This window comes from Hylaeus anthracinus, unplaced genomic scaffold, assembly GCF_026225885.1.
Source record: "Hylaeus anthracinus isolate JK02 unplaced genomic scaffold, UHH_iyHylAnth1.0_haploid 12002, whole genome shotgun sequence".
Lineage (NCBI taxonomy): Eukaryota > Metazoa > Arthropoda > Insecta > Hymenoptera > Colletidae > Hylaeus > Hylaeus anthracinus.
The window spans coordinates 13,667,394-13,688,300 of NW_026534349.1; the positions used below are offsets into that span (position 1 = coordinate 13,667,394).

Here is a 20,907-nt window from a genome sequence, read left to right on the forward strand (position 1 = left end):
TTAACCTTTTTTTAAAACAAAAATTCTTTTATAGTTCTTTAAGACATACTTTGTAATATATTTACATTTCATTCAGAAAAATTATTATTTAATACTCTAAAAGAAACACACAAGAAACTGTCCGTTTCCATTTTCCTGACTGTGACTAACCCCTTAAGTGTTCAGTGACGTAATTCTTGAAAAGACCACTTATGTCTCAAGGAAATGTTTACGAAATAAGATAAACAAATGTAATTACTAGTCATGAACAATCCAGCTTTGAAAAATAATTTGAACCATTATTGCTTCACTGTCAGGAAATAAATTCATTTACACGTCGATAAATATAATCGACATATCTACATGTACTTGTCTATTCACTCTGCATTTCGAATAACAGAAATGAACGCAAATCTGGGCTGATTTGAATAATTTCCATTCCACGATTGAATGGTTAGAAATTCAGTTGGCGACGAGTAGAAATGAAAATAATATGGAAAGCGATAGCTGTGCTGAATAAAGAGACCATTTTTACAAAGATAACATTTCAGAAGAGAAACCAGCACTGATTATCACATTTTAATTGGGATGCTTTATTACGAACGAATTGCTGAACCTGATGCTCGTATCGTCAAAATCTCGATGCATATATACCAAATATTCGAGCAACATAAATGGGAGAAATTATTTTCGTTTCTCTCTCAGTTTATTTTTTCGATGTCGAAGGTATTTAAAAAACTATACATGCATTTAAATAATTCACTTTTCAACTGAATCATCTTCTTGATCAAAATATTTAAGTAAGTAAGTTGTATTTTTAAAATTCAAATGCTATTACAGAAATGGTTGTGTATTTTATTGATACCAGTAAGGATTTTCACCGTTTCCGGCTGTTTAGGAAAATGGTCATGCAGTATTCACGATAAATGTGGAAATCCACCTGCATCCCTTTGCACCCGTTTGAACATCTCACAAAAATCTCGCATCCATAGTCGAAGAAAAATACTCCTATGCATGATATATAACGCAGGTATCAACAACGCCATTGTAAAGTACAACGAAAAATACAAATGTCTTCGATTTGGCGCGTCGGCTTACTGCGAAATAGCTTCAGCAAAATAATTTGTTACATCTAATATTCTTTTCACATTAGAAAGTAATAATAAATGTAAATTGTTTGACACGATTAAACTAAAGTTCGACTATGTTTTGCCTAAAATTCAATGGTCCTTCTGCATGTCATACTTTTTTTCTCATGATAAGACGTACTTTCCAATGATAGGAATTCATTGTTGCATTTATTCAATCATACCAATTTCAAACTTTCAGTCCACCAACGAATGCATACAAATTCCTAATATTCTCTGAAACAAATAATTTTCAATTTATCATTCGCATGAATTTATGCTTTCAATATTTTCTAAAATTGTACGTTGATCTTTGATATACATAATATAATGTTATAATTCAACAGTCTCCTTAAATGCACAAGTTTCTCTACGATAAATGAACAGTAACATGATCCGGGATCGGATATCTCGATGACACAATGCTGATGCAACTATCAAACTTGGCTGGGACACCCTGTATATTTGATTATATAATAAACTTTTTATTATTATTCAAACATTTAATCCGCAAACGTATCTATAAATATTTTAAACATTTCGTGGTACTAGCTCAAAGAGAACTATTATATTCGCTATGAGCAAATAAAAATTCCTTTCCTTCTGCCTAAATAAATTACTTCGTAATATTCACGGGATGGTTAAGCAAAGAGAGGAATTATGCGTATCTGACGTTCATTTCCTTTCGAGAATGAAGCAAATGAGAAAAAAACGCAGAGAGTAACAGCAGCAAATTTCGGCAGTAAACATTCGAGATAACCTCAACGGTTGGCCATGCGAAATGACTTTTGCTGGATAACTACGTAGTAGAAAGTTTCTCAAAAAGGTTTCCATTAGGTAGTACACCTCACGGAGATTGGACTGCATCTTTTACGATCGACTCGTGAATATCTTAAATCCTGCAGCTGCAGCGTACTACCCGAAGACGTTTCTTAAATCACACGCAAACGAACTAAGACAATTCTATATAGCATTACCTCGTGAAATCAATATTTCCTTCAGACGCTTCGCTTTGGCTGTGTTTTCCACGATTACAACTACAAAATAGTGCAATGGTAGGGAATAAAATTGAAAACGATGCTTTGTGAGGTGAAGAAACAAATTAAAAACAGAAATAATCGGGAGAAACATTATTTTTTCGAATAATATAGGTTTCTGTGATGTACAGGGTGTTTCTTAGCCCTTTGACTCCGGACGATTTATGCTGGAAATTGTAAGAGGCGTAGAGGTGTGAATATTAAACAAAATATCACCTTATAGAGAATGACAAAACGAAACTTTTTTATATTGACAGCTCATTCATAGGACGTTTAATTTCAGAGTTAAACATTGAAAACTTAGAAGACCTTTCTCCTTAAAATTCAATTTTTGCATATCAAACTTTAAAACTTCTGCATGCCAAAATTTTTAGAATTATTAGTTATTAAGGAATTATTGAGACTTATAATTCACTTATTTCGATTATTAAAGATAAACGTGCTTTTCGTCCCTAATGTGTTAGTTGGGCTCATCAGCAAAGCTTTTCTGGCAAATACAGCCTTGCACGTGACCCTATTAATAGTTCGAACAGTTTCCAATTACTCGGCAGTAATTGGCTGGTGGCAGAGATGAACAAAATTTTATCGGAATAATAGATGACAAATACAACTAACAGTTTAACAACTAGCATTTTATTTTTAGTGTAATTTTCAAAAGCACAAGAGCTGACTGTTCTTTAGGAAATTAATTCACCAGATAATTAAACTGTTACTAATTAGTTAAAATTAGCAAATTCTGTATTCGAATTAGTCGTCGTCCATATTCATCGCGTTTATATCTCCATCAACTTTCAAGTTGGGCTGTTCGAATCCCATTAAAAAAAAATAAATTTTGATTATTGTCAGACACACAACACCAATTATAGTGTCAACTTTTTCCGCCAGACAGTAATGGTAGTACCTAAATCTATTAAAATAATACTTCAGGGTGTTCCTTGGCGCCTGTTGCACTTTTTTCTCATCCTGCGGTACAGCTGTTGAATGTTCCACGTCTGTGCTTTGCCAACGTTCGTTTCCTGCCAACAAAATCGATCGCTATGAAATGATAACTACAAAAATTAGAAAGAATAAAGAGGAACTTACGCCGCTTACGTATTTCCTCCATAATTAGGCTTTTTATAGTTACTGTGCAGAGTCAAGGACGCAAGTGATTATTCTGTAACACGTATTTAACATCTAAATCAACACTGTGAGTTACACGATGGCTGTTATTGATACTAATTGGATTCTAACTACATATATACAACAGTAATTCTACATGTTCATGTATCGAAATCTGATACACTTCAGTTTATGTATTCAAAATACACGGCTTTCTTCTGTTTGCAACTTAATTTTTAAAATTGCAAAAGTACAATTTATCTTTTTTTTTTTGGTAAATTACTTTGACAGTATTTTTTCCTTTATATGTAGTTTCGATTTACACTTTGATCCCTCGAATTACCACGTACAGAGAAGTACTTCATGTCTCCCCATATTATTTATAGAGTTCCATCACGTACTTAACTCTTTGACTGCGGAGGACGTATATATACGCCCTAGAGAAATAGGCTCAGAAAAATGTTCATGTTCGCTAAATCAATTTTAAGAAAATATCAGCTTATAGGGGGTGGTGAGACGAAACTTTTTCATATTTACAGTTTATTCATAGGATGCTGAGTTTCGAAAATAAAAATTGAAAAGTTAGAAGTTCGTTGCAAAAATTGAATTTCAAAGAATTAAATATAAAAAATTTTCGTTTTGTCATTTCCTATAAGCTGATATTTTCTTTTAATTAACACCTCTACGCCTCCTAGAATTTCCAGCAAAAATCGTCCCACGGTTAAAGGGTTAAAAATGTAGTTCAACGAAAATTTGTAAATGATCGCCAATTTACCGAATACATTCATTTGCTGTGTAATTTACCGTTAAAATTTAGCCAATGAAAAGAAATAAAGACAAATCGTATAGTAATTTCAAATGTCATTTTGTAATTTTCCTGGATATGGAAGAATAATCTCAAAAAGATATCTATTCTTACAAAGTCTGAACAACGTGCACTTGAGAACGGCGTTCATACATATATCCTCTCCATTTTAAATCGCCTGGCGGCTTTCTTATAACTTCCTTCGAAACGGCCAGTTGTTGAGAAACTTCAACGGGGTCAACAAGATAGATAACTAAAGTTTTCTATGAATATATCTAAATGAAACTTTCAATATTATTTCCAAATACACTCTCGTCATTACCCATATTAGAATGATTAATGTATGGGAGCCAGCGGAGTCATTAGCGCCCGAAACTTCCACGAGATCACCCGAAGACTGACAATCTGCATATTTATAATTATGTTTATTTATGGTAATTCTTTTCGAAGTCCAAATTTCAAAGTGATTCACGTGGCGAGAATATCTTTTAAATCTCATTATCGACTCTGACACGCTCTCGAATGTGAAATTTTAGAAATTAATTAATTTTCACATCTTTATATTGACTTAATTAATTACTACGTCATCACATAAGAAAATTAGACAAACGGAATTAATTTATTAAGGTAATATTCTGTATTTCCATAAAATATAAAAGTTCATCGATTGTCACATTCACATTGTTATAATTAATTACTTTATCGATACCTGATGATACTATGAATTAAAATTACTAAAGTCATGTTCTATATTTGCATTAAACATACAAATTGTACAATTCACACGTTCACATACAGATTTATATTATATAACTTTATTATTGCCTAATCACAATGATGAAATTGATCCTTTATATCCCCAAGTTTGTTTACTGTTGTAATCTTCAACAAATATCTCAAGAAATTAGAAATTACTCTTTAACGTCCTTATGATGTTACCCGCGAAGGTGTAAAGTCAAATTAAAAGGAATTATAGCTCTCCCTCGCACCACTTCGAAGTAATTTGAGAGTGAAATTTCGCTCGGGTCATCAACGACCCAAATTACAGACTGGGGGGACCTGGCATTGTAAAAAGTTAAAACGTACGTTTAGGGTGACAGGGGTATTCGCGCAAATCGCAACGCGTCCCTGTCGTATCTGATAATCGTAGATCTCCTTAAATTGCAATAGAACGCGAAGCGTGTCCCAGAGATTTCGTTGCTCGCAAAATGGTACGTGTAATCTCATCGCGCGTAAAATGTATGGAGATAGGGGAGGGGGCTAGAGGGGAAACAAAACCCGATTACAATTCCACGCTACCGTATTTCAACGATTTGAAACGGTCTGTCTGGCGCGAAAAATTGTGATCGTCGATATTTCGTAAACAAACAACGCATTGGTAATGATAAAACTATCATTGAACAACTGACGTTGATATTTCAGGGGTGTAATTACCCTAACCACCCAAAAGAGGACCAATTTTTGGACATTTTGTTACATGAAATGGGTGCAATGTAGAAAGCTTAGATTTTAATAGATAATTATCAGACTGCAGATTTTACGCATGTATAACGTACAATAATATAGAAAATTTACATGAAATACACATATAAAATGTTGAATATATGCTAGAATATTTAGCATGTATTTATTGTGTTAGTTTATATAATAAATGCATAAAATCTGCAGTCAAATAATTACACACAGTTTGACTTATATCTTTGTACGTACTTGTGTTGAAAAATGTTGTATCGAAAACAAAAAGTTGTTAAAACTGATATTTTTTTTAAATTTATGTAGCGAACATAAACATTTCTCTCAGCCCATTTCTCGAGGACGTATATATATATATATATTATTAGCCCAGATTTATTAGCAAGTTGTTCTATATATTGCTCTTCCTCTAACAGTATTATGCGTCGTTTTTATTTAAATAGTAAATACTATTAAGTACCAAGTGAAATTTCATTCTTTCAACCCTACTATTATTCGTTAATTGTAAGAATTAATAAGACAGCGTAAAAAAGAGATAGGTTAAAAGTAAATGAGAATTTTAACTTCATAACTTGTTCAAATATTCTCACCAAGAACTTTTGAGCGAAAATTAAAAGTTTTCCGCGTAGACACGATTGCTCGATGTAATGACATGAAACCGCAACCTTTAAAGTGGACTTTATGTCCTGGAGATACTGCGACTATCTTCGATGTTTCACGGTTTCGCCTTTAACCGCGCCTTTAACAGCGCTTACGTATCCCTAAAGAGTCGCACAACTTCGTGAAACCTCAATATAATCGAAATACTAACTCTAACGGACAATTCTGTTCGGGAAACTCGAAAACAACAACGTAAACTCGAGAAAGAAATGTCAAGGTATTTAACCCTTTCGATGCTAGCCAGACTATCGATTGTGAAACATCTTACAGGAAAAAAGTTTCCATACTAAATTTTGGCATTTCTTTCAATTGCAGTGTTCTTAACAAACAGTTCGACTTTATTTTTACTACTTATTAATGTTTTTCGATACGGTGTACATGGCATTTAAATAGTATCTTGGTCAGAAAGTTGAAATTTAAATATGTTATAGAAAAAATGTTTATCTAAATTATGAAATAACATCAGCATAAAATGTCGGATGTTTTCATTTTTAACTGACTTATAAAAAAGAAGGGTACTTCTAACCTGACAAGGGGAGGACTCTAACACGAAAATTGTTATTCAAATAAAAATTTGTGTGAATATTGATCACTCAGAACAAATGAAGTCTACCCAATTTTTCCAATTTCCTTTTTTTTAGCATAACTTTGTAAAGCTATGACTGTAAACATTGGTCAAAATTAATTCTTGTGCATCATTCACAAACAAATTAACATTTCTTCCATGTAACATATAAAATTCTAACTACAAACAACAGAAGTAATTATCTTGTACAGAAAAAATTTCATTTTGAATAATCTCATTAAATGTAAAAGAATGTAATTTTTGTTTACGTCTAACTTAAAAAGAAAAAAAAAACTAAAAAATATATATATATTTTCCATATTTATACTCATATTTTCACGTTAACCCGTGATAAATTGTTTCAGCTGAATAAACCCCTCCAGGATTACGTGGATCGCAGTTGAGAAACACTGATCTAGAAAATGGTCGGTCCTTCGTGGTCAACGGAGTGTCGCGAACCGTTTCGGAATGCTCGACAAAACCGCGACGGGACGAATGAAAAGCGAGTCCCTTCGATTTTACCGTTCTGCTCGGTGAAGCGACAACAGAGCGCAGAGTGAGAACGAGCAAATGATATTTTCAGGTTAGCCTCGTTATCGAGAAACAATAGGTGTCGAGGTCAACGCTCAACGTTGACCGGACTTCCGACATTTCTCGAGAAATTTCGGTACCGACGTCAATTTCGCCTATTTCCGACCGATTCCACGCCCGACCGTAAGTTTTCAGAGATAGAACTCCATTTGTCGCGATAAACGCGATCTTTTTTTTCACTGCACACGTAAACACTTGTTCGATGAAATTGCACGATTCCTCCAAAGTGAATAAAAATAATATCGTAAGCCAATCGAATCTATACTTCTGTGTCTTGCTTTTGAAGATAATTTATACCGAATGAATAGAAAATAGTTACCATCAACTTCGCATCACCTTTAAGGCTCTAAGAACAAATTGAATTCGCACGCAACCAGAATTTTCAAACGTGACTTGAGAATTTAACTGCACTGCTCTAAGGACTGATCCGCACTGTATAAAACTGCGTTGTTGCTACTAACTTTTTATGGCCATTCGTGTCGAACTCATGCTGCATTGGCATGGCTGTAAACACGGCAGAATTCGATAACGTTTCTTTTACGATGGAAAAGCGCCTGTGTCTCGAAATCGAACCGTTGTTTACGCGTGACGGTTTTTAGAAAAGTTCAATTTATTTGAAAATTTATGGATGCCGTAATACTTCTCTAAAGCACTTCGAGTTATCTGTTATAGAAGACAAAATAATATTTGAAAGAGAATAAAAAGTTTATTGCAATGAAGGTGGCGCATAGTAGTCTTCGTCTTTAGTCTTGAATAATTATTTAGAGAATCTAAAAATTTCTAGTTCAACTACTTCGTGATCTTCATGAGTATTGGTATACATATACAGCGATGCTTTTGCTACATTCTCCCTTTTACATGATTATTAAATCGAACTAAACCGAATTGGTCTAATCGCACGCCCCCGTTCGATAGTGTTTTGTTTTAGAACATTATTGTACGCATGGATGTGTTGACCCTGTGATTGATTGATTTGTGCATATACATGTAGTTCATTTCTATATTCAGTTGAATAGGACGAAATATTTTTCATGTACACCCAATATGTTTAAGGTGTTTCTTGAACCTCTTTGTTTCTACTATTAAATGTTAAGTGTTTAGTTCAAATAATATTCTATTCTTTTTAACTTTAGTGAACACTATCGTTCTTGTTTTAATCAAAGAAGATTCATTAGTGTTATTTTACCTAGATAAATAATCTAAATATAATGTGTACTTAGCCCTTTATTATACTTTAACCCTTGTATTAATCAAACGCTTTGAAACCTATTGTGACTTTCGTTTTTAATCGTTGAATGCCAGCACAAGCTTTTGTCCTTTTGGAAGCTTGTTAGAGACAACTCTATAAGATGATTTAAAACCAAGATGGGCCCCTAAATTTTAAAAGCTTCTGAGAAATTCAGTAAATAAAGGGTTAAAGAACAATTTTAATAACAAAAACTAGGAATAAAACATTTTTTTTTTGTACAGATTTAACGTCGCGTTTACAACAAAAATTGTTACTTATCTTTTTGTATGAGCGTTGTATTTCTGCTTATCTTTTCGGATCAGTATTAACATTTTCTTCCCAGACCCAGCCCTCCAATCCAACTACTTATCGAGAAGCATAGCAACGAATGTAAGAAATAGTACAAAATTCGAAATTTGTCCGTGCAAGCAGCTTACAATGAGTCGAACTTGGTATCGTGATATCGTAAAAGTTAACAGAAACAAAGATCGTGCTATCAACAAGAAAAATAGTAATCGACAAACGTCGTCACACAGAAGAGTTTCATTCGTGGTTGCCAAACGACGAAAATAACAATCATAAAATTTTCGTCCCGATAGTAAAAAATTCTTTGCTATTCTATAACTAAATATTCCTTCTGCAATAGCTACAATAGAATGTAACAACTACGACAGCGTCAAAATATGTATTTATGTTTCGTTGATACGTAAACATATTTCACTCAATGCAGTGTTTAAGATAGCACTACGATGGTATTGGTTTAACGATGTTTTAAAATATATACCTATATTACCAAGAAACAGAGAAATTATGTGACACTGATAGGGAACAACAGCCGGTGATAATCGAATTCCTTTGGTAACGCGTTTCCGTCAATCGACCGTAATTATACACTGCTATTGCGTACCACGAAGATATACTAATGTGGGCTTCGTGCTCTGTTTAGATAAGTATACAAGCTTCGATTCTATGTCACGCAAATGGTCGATACGAGTTGGTGATAAGGGTTGTCCTGTTATACTACACTCGGAAACGGATCACTGTGAAAGGTGTCCATTGGAGTGGTACGTCGATTAGTGAGACAAGCAACGAGCAGCTAGTATGAACGTCTTGGCATCCTTGAGTTTTTTAATGCTAACAGCTGTTGGTCAGTGTTTGGAGCGTGAACAAACAGCAATTATAAACACAACTTTGGGACCTGTTCAGGGTTCGATAAAGCAAACTGTATGGAACAATGTTAAATACTCTTCGTTCAAAGGAATTCGTTATGCGGCACCACCGGTTGGAAACCTCAGGTTCCAAGTGAGCACGTAAACGTTATTTGAATCAATGTTTCGAGTCTCATAACGACTTCTATATCGCGTAATTTCGTTTATTACCGAAAAACGCGAGAAATGATAATCGTTGAACAATGATAGGCTAATAGAGTGTCTCGTTACCTCAATTGATAGCAGACTGATTTCAAAAAAACCCAGGAACACATTAATTGCAAAATTAGAGACACCCACTACGATACGTGTTAAAAATAAATGAAGTTTAAATCAAGCATAAAAATAAAAAGGAAGAGCATTGAAGTGTATTTTGTAGGGAGCCTAAAATTCTCTTTTAAATGGTATATAACATTTTGCCAAAATATTCTATTTAATTTGAAGAAAACTGCTACGAGTTATAAGACAATCTTATAACCCAGACTTAACTCAAGAGTGTCCACAGATAGAAACTTGTGAATCAATGAAAATCTAACAGAATGTAATATTCAATTTGTAATTATTAATATTTTATAGAATTTAAATCAAGTACAAGAACCAAAAAGAAAAATGTAAAACACAAAAATCCTTTTACAAATGGTATTTAATATTTTGCCAAAATATTCTATTTAATTTGAAGAAAACTGCTACGAGTTATAAGACAATCTTATAACCAGACGTAACTCAGAAGTGTCTACAGATAGAAACTTCTAAATAAATGAAAATCTAGTAGAATGTAATATTCGATTTATATTTAATATTCGATAGAATTTAAATCCAGCATAAAAACCGAAAAGAAGAACGTAGAACACCAAAATTCTTTTGTAAATGGAATTTAACATATTCTATTCTTCCTGAAAAATGTTAATTTAAAGAAAACCAACCACGACCTATAGAGCAAACCTATACTTCTAAAATTTTTACTAAAAATCTAACAACTGCCTTTAAACCTGTCACCGCAGCCTCCTCGACCACCACAACCATGGACCAAGGTACTGAACGCTACCAAAGAAGGTAGCGTGTGTCCTCAAATAGACGGTTTCTCGACCGAGTACATGGGAGACGAAGACTGCCTGCATCTAAGCGTATTCACTCCCGAGGTGAGGGAGAACGGTTACCATAACATTGTTTCCCACTAAAGTGCGAAACGTACACGTTAAATTCGGAATGCCGGTAACGCAGTTGCTTCTCCCTGTTCCCTGTAGACGAATTTCGACACGGGAATGACCTTACGGCCCGTTATGATCTGGATTTTCGGTGGTTCCTACACCACTGGCTACGTTAACACGACGCTCTACGGACCTGACTTCCTCATGGAGCAAGATGTTGTTGTTGTCAGCGTTAACTATCGGCTGGGCGCTTTAGGTACAGTCATCTTTATGTAGAAACTGCACTTCGAAACTCGTACCATGTAAACGTGCCTAGGTAATCAAATATCTCAAGCAATCGGACATTTCAGGATTCCTGTATCTGAATAATACAAAAGTGTTGGGCAACGCTGCTATGAAGGATCAAGTTTTAGGGATGCGATGGGTGCAGGACAACATCGCCGCATTTGGAGGCGATAAAACCAAGGTGACGGTAGCTGGACAAAGTGCCGGCTGCGCTGCTGTGTTACTTCATCATTTGTCCGATAAGTCGAAAGGTATCCTGCCAGCTGCTACCATTTATGTTGTCTTTTTTTCTATTTTATTCTATCGCCTTGTAAATATGCGTAAATTTACATTTTATATTTTTTACTTTAAAAGTCCATTTATTACAGGCATCTTAACTGCAGTGTTTAACTCTTACGGAAATGTAGAATAAAATTTTTTCGTATGACGCTTTATTTTCGAAATAAATAAGTTCAAAAATTTGTCGAGTACGCGTGTACTTCATATACCTTCAGTTCGACGGATTTTACTATCTTACTGTTCCGAGTAGGAGCAACATAATGATATCTCTTACATCGATTTTACTTTCTTCTTATGCTTATGATCTGCAATGAAATCCGTCGAGCTGAAGCTGGTCCGAGTCCACGCGTACTTGTCAAATTTTCAAACTTATTTTTTTTTTAAAATAAAGCGTCGTATAAAAAAACTGTATTCTACAATTTCGATTCAATTTTTTCTATTCGTCATGTGCGGCATTATTTATACGTGACATTTTTCTTAACAGATCTATTCACCCGTTCGATATGTCACAGTGGAACGCCATTGGTTTTGTTGTTTTCTACTCCAGTCAGTGCACTCAAGTCTGCTCATCGACTAGCTGCTGCCCTAGGTGTTGACAATAAAGACACAAATCAAATATATCGAGAGCTCGTTAATATTCCTGCTATGAAACTCGTACTCGCGACATCCTCCTTCAAAGGGTTGTCACTATCTGTGAGTCAAACTGTTTGTCAACATCTAGTATAATGCTGTTAACACGTGTCGTCTTTAATTCCGCAATGATATCTACTTTATACAGTGGGTGTAGAAAGTATTCGTACACCGATCAATTTCCAAAAAAACTATGTAAAATTGTAATTTATTAACTTATTTTTTATAAACAATGACATTCTACATATTCTCGAAAATCTCTAGAATAGATAGATTACAAAAAAAAAAATAGCTATTTATGTAAGTTACGAAATTAACAAGAAAAATACAATTAATCGATAGAGATGTTGGAGCAATAAGTATTCGCACAACTGTTTAAAAGTACTTTACTGGAAATTTGATGTTTTCTAATTCGTACGGAGCAATAAACTAATATGTTTACGTTACAAAATCTACTGTAAATGGTTCGTCATAAGAATCGTCCAAATACTTATTGCTTCTATACTTTTACCCACTTTTCGCATTCTTTTTGTTAATTTCACTAATTATATTAACTAGTAAATGTTGTTTGGACTATATCTATCTTAGAGACTTTCGAGAATATGTAAAATATCATTGATGTTGAAAAAAAAGTTAAGAAACTACAATTTCACACAAAAGCTTTTTGGGAAATTGATCATTTTGCAATGAAATAATTAAAATTACTACATTTTCAGGACTTGTTACCATTTAGGCCAACCATTGAGAACCCTGCGAATGCTTCTCCGCAGAACACATTCTTGTCGGAGTGTCCTATAACGTTGGTTATGACAGGCAAGTTCAAGAAGTGCGAAAAAATATTTGGATATATGGCTAACGAAGCCCTTGAGTTTACCGATAGTAAGATATAAATGTTACTGTGTATGTTTGACTAATTTTTAATGCATCGATCGCCAGAATATTACCATTTTTACTATTATCACTCGCTATTATTTAAATTGTAATTATTACTAAATTACATATATAGAAATTACTATTATTACTTATTTATATAGTAGTTTAAACTATCCTTTAACTAACTCTAGTGGTAAGAATTAAGGTCTAAGGACTTATCAATACTGGTCCAGTGAGTCGTATTTCTTTCTTGATCTATTACTATATTTTGTAATGCGATCGATGCATTTTCGAAAATTCTCCACGTTACACTAACTACACTTCACATTTATTTGTTTTAGAACTCTTTAGTATGGCAAATCAAACTATGGTGTTTCGTGAATTGAACTACAAACTCATTGGAAAGACAGCACAGGTAACTTTCTAAACACAGTATCTAAACAAAATATGTACCACCGATTACAAAGTGGAATAAGGATCTACAGTGGGTGCTGAAATTATTCGTCCACCAATTTCCAAGAAACTATGTGAAATTGTAATTTATTAACTTCTTTTTTATAAACAATTATATTCTACATATTCTTGGAAATCTCTAGAATAGATACAGTATAAAAAAAAATTGTTTATTTATACAAGTTGCGAAATTAACAAGAAAAAACAATAAATCGATAGAAATATAAAAGCAATAAGTATTCGTACAATTGTTAAGTTTTTAAAACTTCATACAAAGAAAACGAAATTTACATTAATTTATAAACAATTAATACTTCGTGGGATTTCTATTCTAGAGATTTCCGAGAATATTTAGAATATCATTGATTATAAAAAAAGAAGTTAATAGACTACAATTTCACACGAAAGTTTTTTGGAAAATTTATCGGTATACGAATACACACTACACCCACTGTATAAAATTTAACATTTGTCGTGATACTTATTTTGTTGACGTGGTGTTTAATCAATGTGTTAACAGAAAATTGGCTTAGATCTACCTCGATCTCTTAAACATTCGATTGTTTAGTATTTTATATATTATGATGGTTATAACTCCTGTTCGCAGTTTTTGACAACCGTCGTCGCAATCCCAGCAGTCGACTACACCCAAAGGCTCCTGGAAGCAAACAACGACGGTTATCCCATTTATTATTATGTAAATTCATACACGTCGAATTATTCTATTCACAGAGCCTTCGGAATTCCAATAGAAGGTAATTCAAATGCGTTTTCACTGTAAAAGTAATACTTCCTCTTCAGCATGTTCTAAGGAATACTAAGATTTCTCAACATACATAACATGAGTGAGTGAATGGTACAAATATTATGTGTAGAAATTAATTTTGTGCCTTTATATTCGTCCATTTTTTACTTTAGTTTAAGTACTCTAGTAGTTGTTACTCTAGCAGTAGTTGGTACTCTAGTTTAAGTACAATTTACGACAATCTTCGCAATGTCAAGTCACATAACGTGAGAGACACTATTTATTATAAAGGTACGTTTTTCTAGGTGCTGCCCATATGGACGATGTCGGATTTCTCTGGAACGCAGACGCAATGAACGCCCCTACTGATCCAAATGCTCCATTAAACCAGTTTCGACGTAAATACGTCACTTTGTGGGCGAACTTTGTCAAATATGGGTACGTCGATACTTTTCCTTTTCTCTATTAAAGTCCTTTTTTTATTAGGTTAGATATTTAACCCCCTCCCCTTTTTTTTTTTAATTCAGACACATAATCGCAACTGAAGTTTAGTTCTCCAACCGTAGTTTATTATTGTTAGAGTCTGGATATTTACATATTTATGAGAAGTATAAGTACACAAAAATATAGAGTGATGTGTAGAAATGCATAAATGTAGGATTCTTCTCTTTAATGCGGATAAGGAGATGAAAATAAAGAAACAGATACTACACAAATGCATAAAATATTATAAATACACGTACAATACACGTTAAAACATTTAGAAGACAAAAGACATTTCAATGTACATTTCTGTCCTTATTCCGTGTATAATATAAAATATGAGTTTGCGTAAACATCCGCAATCTAATAATTATAGATCATTCTTCGCAACCTTCAACCACTTACAATTTGTGTTGCGTTTGCAGAAATCCAACACCGATCACCAATAACCCCATCGGTGGAGTAGTTTGGCAGCCGTCTGGAAGACGCGGTGTGCAGCTCGAGATCAATGATAAGTTCAGAATGGTTCCCCGTTCGATACCCCTTGCATCTTTGGCCATAGAGACATTTTTGTATGCCGCGAAGCCAGTTGCAAGTTGCTGCCATAACATTTCATACGATGTTCCTTATACCAGCATTTTTCCTTGATTTGATAGTCTTTATTCCAGCAATTAAATAAGCTGTCGAAGTGGCACACTTAAACAGAGTTATGGAAAATTCTTCTTTATTGCTTAAATATCTATTTCGTGGTTTGACTGAAGAAAAATTGTATTTGTTGGTATCTGAACAATTGTATTGTACCATAATGCTTTTACGATGTAGAATCATTTTTATTATGGTTGAAAGTCATTTGAGGTTTGAAACTCTAACTGATTAAGCTCTTGGAATATCACTTGTCCCGCATTTGTAGGGATGGAAATTAAATCACCTCGCCTATTCATAATATTAATATGTTAATACTGTTGTAATGCTATTACTTGTATATTGTAATGCTATTATTGCATATTCGTATTATATGTATACATGTATTGTATATCTAATGTTTGTAATGTTATTATTGCACATTTTTGTAATTATATTCAATATTAACCCTTTGAATACAAAGAGCGTATATATGTATACACCCTCGAGAAATGAACTCAGAGAAATGTTTGTATTCGTTAAATAAATTTTGAAAAAATTTCAGCTTATAGGAGATGATGGGATGAAACTTTTTCATATTTACAGTTTATTCATAGGGTGCTTAGTTTCGAAAATAAAAATTGAAAAGTTCGTTGGAGAAGTGGAATGTCAGGAAAAAGATCTTCTAAGTTTTAAATTTTTATCTTTGAAATTGAACATCGTATGAATAACTGTATATATAAAAAAGTTTCGTTTTGTCATTCTTTATGAGAGGATATTTCTTAAAAATTCGATTGTTCGACTGTTGTTGTTTTGTTTTCTTTAATGCAACAGCGACAGGATGAGACCACTGCAAGGTCTCACGAAAAAGGTCTGTTAAGTTTTTAATTTTTATTTCCGCAATTAAACGTCCTATGAATAAACTGTAAATGTAAAAAAGTTTCGTCTTATCATATCCTATAAGCTGATATTTTGTTTAATATTCACACCTCTACGCCTCTCAGAATTTCCAGCAAAAGTCGTCTCGGATGAACATTACCAATAGAAGAAAATTATTTTTTTGTTGCTTCTGCATAAATACTACAGTAACAAAAAGAAATCATTAACTGTGAGAATTCAAATCAAAATATACAAATTTTTACATTTTTTAACACGTCAATACGAATGCAACATCGCTTCCATAGTTATCCACCTAACACCAGTAGGTTTTAAATTTTCCAAGGGAGTAATAAAATGAAATTTTATTGAGAAATTTTATTAAGAGATGAATGAGATGAATGAGATTTCTTTGGTCGTGGGTGACCGGAGTCCGATAGAGGTGATCGCCTCCCAGAAGCTCCGAGTTTCTTTCCACTTTTCAACTTCATTACTTTGTTTCCTCAACACACATGGATTTCACTATCATTATTTCACGTCCTTGTCGCGACACATTACGCTTATAATATGCCCTGACCCAGATCCTTTATTGCGCCGTTCACGTGTGAAAATATTAGATCTGTCGAGAGTACGACGAAATGAACCGTGAACGTAATAAATTGAAGATTTGATTTTCGCAACCACCGTTTTCCGTGAAACTGGAGTAATTTTCAGGCGTATCGTTGATATCGTTAGCAACGGAATCCATAAAACTGCAGGAGAAGTACTTTCTGTAGAACAAGATTTCTTACTGAAACTTTATCCTATTGCGATCTCGTTTATGAAAAATGGGATAGCTAGATTGCCCTGGAAGAGGGTGAAAAATTTAACCAGAATAATGTCCTGTGACTCCATTCACATGCACCAAACCATTTCTCCGCGTTTCTTGTACAAATTTTTCTCATTTTTTTTAAAATTCTACTCTTTTTCTGCGGCGGTTATCTATTAAACGTCGCTGTTACAATCGAAAGAATTTAAAAATTATTTCTTTTCTTACGCGATAAGGACAATTATATTCGATCGTCATCGCAAGCAGTTTAATTAAGACGTTTGAACGTGTTGTATCTCCAATTCTCCCAAAAATAAAACCTAACAGTAACATAAATTACGTGAAAATTATTATAAGTGAAACTAAGAAAGGGATATTAGGTGCTTTCATTGTATTTATTAAATAGTGTTTATTATTATTAGTAATTTTTTAGATGCCTGAATAAATAAGTGCACATAGATGTATGTATCATGAGTTAAATTGTTCTTCTTCCTATCTACAAACATATTATAATTGAATATTTCTAACATTTCATTGAAAAATTGATTGAAAAGTACATGGCACAGTACAGGAATAAATTCATTCATTCGAGACGATCGCCGAAGCTTCTGAAATTAGGTTGATATTGCATCGCTTCGTCGGGCAATCCTGTTAAGTAACAGGAAAGCGACGAGCGAGTTCCCGTAAAATCTGCAAATAATTTGAAGAGTGCAATCAGACAAACTAATAACAGCCGATGGAAACGATAACGAGCACTTTTGTGAATTATCCTATGTCTATATATTCATTACGCGTGCACTCATTGTCTGGTATTTATTATTCCTCTCTCATTATCACTTTTCGCATTTTTCTCGGAGCACACCTTCTCACGTCGCAGTATTTGAACGAATTTATTTGACTGAAAGACATTGGTAATTGAGCCGTTCACTGGACAAATCGATTAACTCCACTTGTTGAAAAATCTTAAATTTAAGCGTCAAAACACTCGGTATAGTCGTAACTTATTATATTTATAATAACTTTCCTGAATAATAAAGATTAACACCATTAAACGATAAAATTTGTTTGGCCATTCAATAATAAATAATTTATTTCAGAGGCAATTTCATCGCATTTCTCAACTTCTTGTTTTATGGAGTAAATCGATTTGTGCAATGAACGGCTCAATTAATAATCGTGAGTCTTCCTTGGTTATTCAAAATGAAATCAGATGTATTTGCTTCTTTTTTCGGTCTTCTTCAGTGGTAAAAAATATTTATCTAACAATTACATATCTACAAAGCACTTAAAAAATGTAAGTAAGAGGAAACGTAACATATGATTATTTTTTAACAAATAACTTACATTATGCTTACATATACTACAGAAGAAGAAGAAGAAGTAGTAGTAGTAGAAGAAGTAATTGAAGTAAATATTGAAGTAGTTATAAAATATAAACTATACACGTCTATTACTTCATAAGCTATTACAGTTTTCTAGAGCTTGTGAATTAATGAAACAAGTAACCAATTTTGCGGTAAATAACAATTAAATCGCAAAGCAGAATTGAAAACTGAGAATTGAGAATTGAAGAATTGAGCAAATACGAATCCCAGACAATATCTACGTTAGCGATCGTAATGCAAATTCTTCATTAAGAAACTTTTCGTTTCTTAAATGATATAGAAAGTAGTTCACGTCTGCGCATCGATTATCGACGTCCTCAGAAATTATAACTTCGGTTAATTCGAACGAGCCGAGATTCCAGAAGCGATTTAATTACGGCGAAAAGTTCCAGAAGCTGACAGACACGTAATTTGTAAGATAATAGAAAAGTCGCAGATGAAAGGGGGCAGATCCGATGAGATCTTGCTAATACCAAGAAAAAGAAATAAAAAGAGACATATTCGGTATAAAAAGAAATAATTAAATCCATTCGAAGCTATCAGAAGCTGATTAATTTCTGAAGAAATTCTCGGATTGTACGCCGGAAAGAGGATCGTGATTTTTTATATCGCGCCGATTTAATATTGTGTATTCTTCCATATTGTTGTTTTTCTTACGCTTTTAACGCAAATTTGATTAGACTTTACAGAACACAATATTGTAGACTATTATATGTCAAGTTTGTTATGATTGGTAAGTGAAGATGATTGAAATGAAATCCCATTCTAAAAATTATGTTATTATCTTCTCCACAAAATTAATTATAAATCTTTTCTATAATTATGGTGCTCAAAACATTTAAAAGTTTTCTTAAATTAAATCTTTTCTAATATCTTCTCAGAAATCTCTAGATTACCCTTTATATTATTATTTATTGATTGGAGTGGATAAATTAACCAACATATATTATAATTGCTCACAAGAGAAAATACATTTTACTCTAACAAAAAGTTGATTCATCAACAAAGAAATAACAATACACTAGAGAATATTAAATTTGAAACGGTTAATATATTTTCTTATAAGTAATGGTTTAGTTAATAGCCTTGATATTAATGGTGAAAACTGGATACGTCTATGTGGATAATTTCGATAGCCTTAACACCAGCAAACAGTGAACGAGACTGGCGCACTAATTAATCAAATACCGGGTCCAAGCGCGCGATTAATTCTCGAAACGTTAAACTTAGAAACGATTCATCAGCCAGCCAGCGACGATACTCGCGTTTAAACAGATCCAATATTCAGAGTTCCGCCATGAACCGAAAATTCAAATGTCTACGTGTTAGGTGGACACTAGAAATGATTCAGAAGGTTGTATAAATGATTGATTCGAAGGAACATATAATATAGAACACACGTTTTCGACGAGATCACGTTTCACGACGTTTCAGAATGGGTTCCGTCTTTTTTAATGAATCATTTTCCCAAACATAGATAAACATAAAATATGACCAAGAAAATTTACCAATAAATTTCTTTTAGATTTATTTGAAAGTATATTCAATACATTGTATCGCTGTTTAACCGTTTTATCTTAAGATCGATATTTTAGAGGGATAGGATATTGAGTTTTTCAAACATTTTCCTACAAATTTCTTTTAGATCTCTCTGAAAATACAGATACGTACCATATCGTGTACCGATTAACCTTCGTATCTTTAATTTTGAATATCGTAATGAGTAAATATTAAGTTTTTCAAATATAAATTACATTACATACAATATAAAACATATTTAAAGACTTATCGTAGGTAAACAAATGTTTCAAAGGTCTGCATAACTATTTGCAGGAGAACCTCTGATAAACAAATAACCGGTTGCTGCCGATTTAAAAATAGTTCCATCCAAGAACAGAAGAAGTCATCCTGAGAATTGAAACGACTTTTGTCATAAGTTGTCTTCAAACAATACACTTTCATCCTCGAACTTTCTGCAGAACAACAGAAACAACAAAGTCATTTGCTATTCTAGCCTTAGAGGGCAGACTATATAAACGTATCTCGCAGAAGCTCATTACAGCAGTGTGCCGGGACTTTCGGAGGGATGATAATCTTTACCTTAATTGAATGGCGAGCGAGGAAACAATGATTTAAGTGGCTGTAAAGCACCCTGCTTTAATGGAAAATGGAGAGTATCGTTATGTATCGTAACGAAGTATCAAGTAGACGAGAGCCAAGCTGAAAGTGCAACAGTGCTGCAACTGGAAAAAGAAGAAGACAAGAGAAACGTGAAAGTGAATAATCCAAAAGGGTGAGTCGAAGAATAGCGTAACAGGGATAAAAGAAAATTACATTGCAGAGACGAGAAGAACGCGAGGGTATAGGTTTCTTCGATGATAAAACTGAGATATTAGGGACGTTCATTGACTCTTAGTATAAGATAAAATTATGTATACTCGAAATAATAAATATACCTAAAAATAAAAGGAAAATTTTGTATACTCCTCTTTTCCTAGGTTAAAAAAAATAATGCGAGTGGAATTCCGACATGTAACTTCTTAGACA

The 20,907-nt window shown here is 33.4% G+C and overlaps 1 protein-coding gene and 2 long non-coding RNA genes across 4 annotated transcripts; 1 reads left to right on the forward strand and 2 right to left on the reverse strand.

Annotated features, from left to right (window-relative positions):
- Positions 1-2,332: 2,332 nt before the first annotated feature.
- Positions 2,333-7,906, reverse strand: LOC128891730 (uncharacterized). Its single transcript, XR_008460905.1, has 3 exons — positions 7,658-7,906; positions 3,045-3,159; positions 2,333-2,944 (listed from the first exon to the last, which is right to left on the reverse strand). It is a non-coding gene; the product is annotated as an uncharacterized LOC128891730 (long non-coding RNA).
- LOC128891734 (uncharacterized) lies at positions 3,289-4,455 on the reverse strand. Its single transcript, XR_008460911.1, has 3 exons — positions 4,372-4,455; positions 4,164-4,275; positions 3,289-3,299 (listed from the first exon to the last, which is right to left on the reverse strand). It is a non-coding gene; the product is annotated as an uncharacterized LOC128891734 (long non-coding RNA).
- Positions 7,907-9,536: 1,630 nt separating the features above from the next.
- Positions 9,537-15,780, forward strand: LOC128891686 (juvenile hormone esterase-like). Of its 2 annotated transcripts, none has more exons than XM_054151384.1 (10): positions 9,537-9,868; positions 10,776-10,913; positions 11,019-11,178; positions 11,273-11,458; positions 11,971-12,179; positions 12,833-12,929; positions 13,331-13,404; positions 14,050-14,197; positions 14,493-14,625; positions 15,096-15,780. In XM_054151384.1, exons 1-10 carry the CDS (start codon positions 9,668-9,670, stop codon positions 15,316-15,318), a joined length of 1,569 nt encoding a protein of 522 aa, XP_054007359.1. In that variant the 5' UTR covers positions 9,537-9,667; the 3' UTR covers positions 15,319-15,780. The 2 variants fall into 2 exon arrangements, with proteins under 2 accessions (XP_054007359.1, XP_054007358.1); XM_054151383.1 differs by having other exon boundaries at positions 9,538-9,868; positions 12,833-12,995.
- The last annotated feature ends 5,127 nt before the right edge of the window (positions 15,781-20,907 follow it).